Here is a 1,716-nt window from a genome sequence, read left to right as displayed (position 1 = left end):
CTGCTGCCGCCTGCCCCGCCTCTCAGACCTCACACCTCCTCCCCTTCAGTGGCCCAGTCCAACCGTTGCAGCCGCCCAGGTCCCCAGCCTGTTCAGGGAGCCCTACATTTTGTCTGGGTACCGTCCGATCCACCAGGACTGGCGCTGCTACCTCCTCAGCCTCTTCCAGAGACATAATGAGTCCCTAAACGTTTGGACTCACTTGTTGGCAGGGCCTGTGTTGCTGCTCCGCTGGTGGGCCAATGCCGGCACCCTGGGGTTCGCCTGGGATGCAGCTTCTCTACCTCTCAGTGTCTTCCTGATATCTGCCCTCACTTATCTGTCCTTCAGCGTGGCAGCTCACCTTCTGCAGTCTCACTCTGAACACGCACACTACTTCTTCTTCTTTCTGGACTACGTGGGTGTAGCTGTGTACCAGTACGGCTGCTCACTTAGCCATTATTTCTACACCTCTGAGAGGGCGTGGAGAGAAAGCTTCATCGGGCCGTTGTTTCTACCTGGAGCGTTGTTCTTTGGTTGGCTGTCCTGTGCAGGCTGCTGTTTTGCTAAGTTTAGGTATCAGAGGCCGTATCCATTTGGACGTAAAGTCTGTCAGCTGATCCCTACCAGCCTGGCATACGTGTTGGACATCAGCCCCGTTGCCCATCGCCTCCTCACCGTGTCGTGGACACAGGAGCCCTCGCTGCCCTTCCACGCCCTTCAGATCGCCTTTTTTCTCCTCTCAGCCCTCTTCTTCTCCTGTCCCATCCCTGAGCGCTTCTTCCCAGGCCGCTGCGACTTTGTGGGTCAAGGTCACCAGATCTTCCATGTGTTTCTGTCCCTGTGCACCGTGTTCCAGCTCGAGGCACTGTTCCAGGACTACGGCAGGCGGAGAGATGAGGTGGTGGAGGTGTTTGGAGAGAAGCAGCTGTGGTTGGCCTGTTCATCCATCCTGGCGCTGTTCCTGTGCTGCATTCTGACTGCTCTCATCACAATGAGGCAGCTCAACAAGAAAGTGCAGGACAAACAAGACAGGGACAAGTAACAAGTTCACATATCTGTGTGTGTGTGTGTGTGTGTGTGTGTGTGTGTGTGTGTGTGTGTGTGTGTGTGTGTGTGTGAGTGTGTGTGTGTGTGTGTGTGAGAGAGAGAGAGAGAGAGTGAGAAAGAGTGTGTGTCGGGTCGGGTGTGTATCAAAGAAAAGGAGAAGGGTTTGGGGTTTAGTTGGAGCAGGTAATAATAAATGTGTAATCACTGTAAAACATGGTTAGGATCAGTATAAATATAGTTTGACTTGATAGGAAAATTCAAACTCTTCTCAGACTCGTTGTTTGATCCTCTCAGATCTTCTCAGATCTTCCCAGATCTCTCAGACTGGCTTTGTGGACTCAATCATGAGCTAACCAGGACTCAGGCAGTTTTACTTGGAGTGCTGCTGATGGTGCAGAGGAAGTTGCTGATGATGGAAATCGATGTTGAACATAAAACCCAGGGTGACTAACACAAAGGTACACAACTCTGAGGATACATTCTCCTGCTCTCTTTCTCCTCATTTTTTCAAGTTCAAAAAAAAAAATCCTGCTCCTCCAGTTTACAATAACTGACATTCCTGTCCACAACAACAGTGTGCTGAGCCCCACACGGAGAGGCTCTACCCCGGGCTCACACTGAATGACAGAGTGAATCTGGAGTCTTGTTCATCAGAAGTCATTGCAACACCAACAGCTACAAGTTTTT

General features: G+C 51.2%; 1 protein-coding gene across 1 annotated transcript in view; it reads left to right on the top strand.

Moving 5' to 3' along the window:
- The window catches only part of paqr8 (progestin and adipoQ receptor family member VIII), a 1,077-nt gene extending 53 nt beyond the window's left edge, over positions 1-1,024 (top strand). The window contains exon 1 of the mRNA XM_074685507.1: positions 1-1,024. This exon is cut by the window's left edge and continues 53 nt beyond it. Within this exon, the coding sequence (XP_074541608.1) occupies positions 1-1,024 (1,024 nt within the window).
- The last annotated feature ends 692 nt before the right edge of the window (positions 1,025-1,716 follow it).

The sequence above is a fragment of the Halichoeres trimaculatus genome, unplaced genomic scaffold (assembly GCF_033239565.1).
Source record: "Halichoeres trimaculatus isolate MK-OKI-2021-1 unplaced genomic scaffold, fHalTri1.1 fHalTri1_scaffold_13, whole genome shotgun sequence".
In the NCBI taxonomy this organism is placed as follows: domain Eukaryota; kingdom Metazoa; phylum Chordata; class Actinopteri; order Labriformes; family Labridae; genus Halichoeres; species Halichoeres trimaculatus.
Note: the sequence above shows the minus strand (reverse complement) of the source record. Positions and strands in the feature narration are given on the sequence as shown.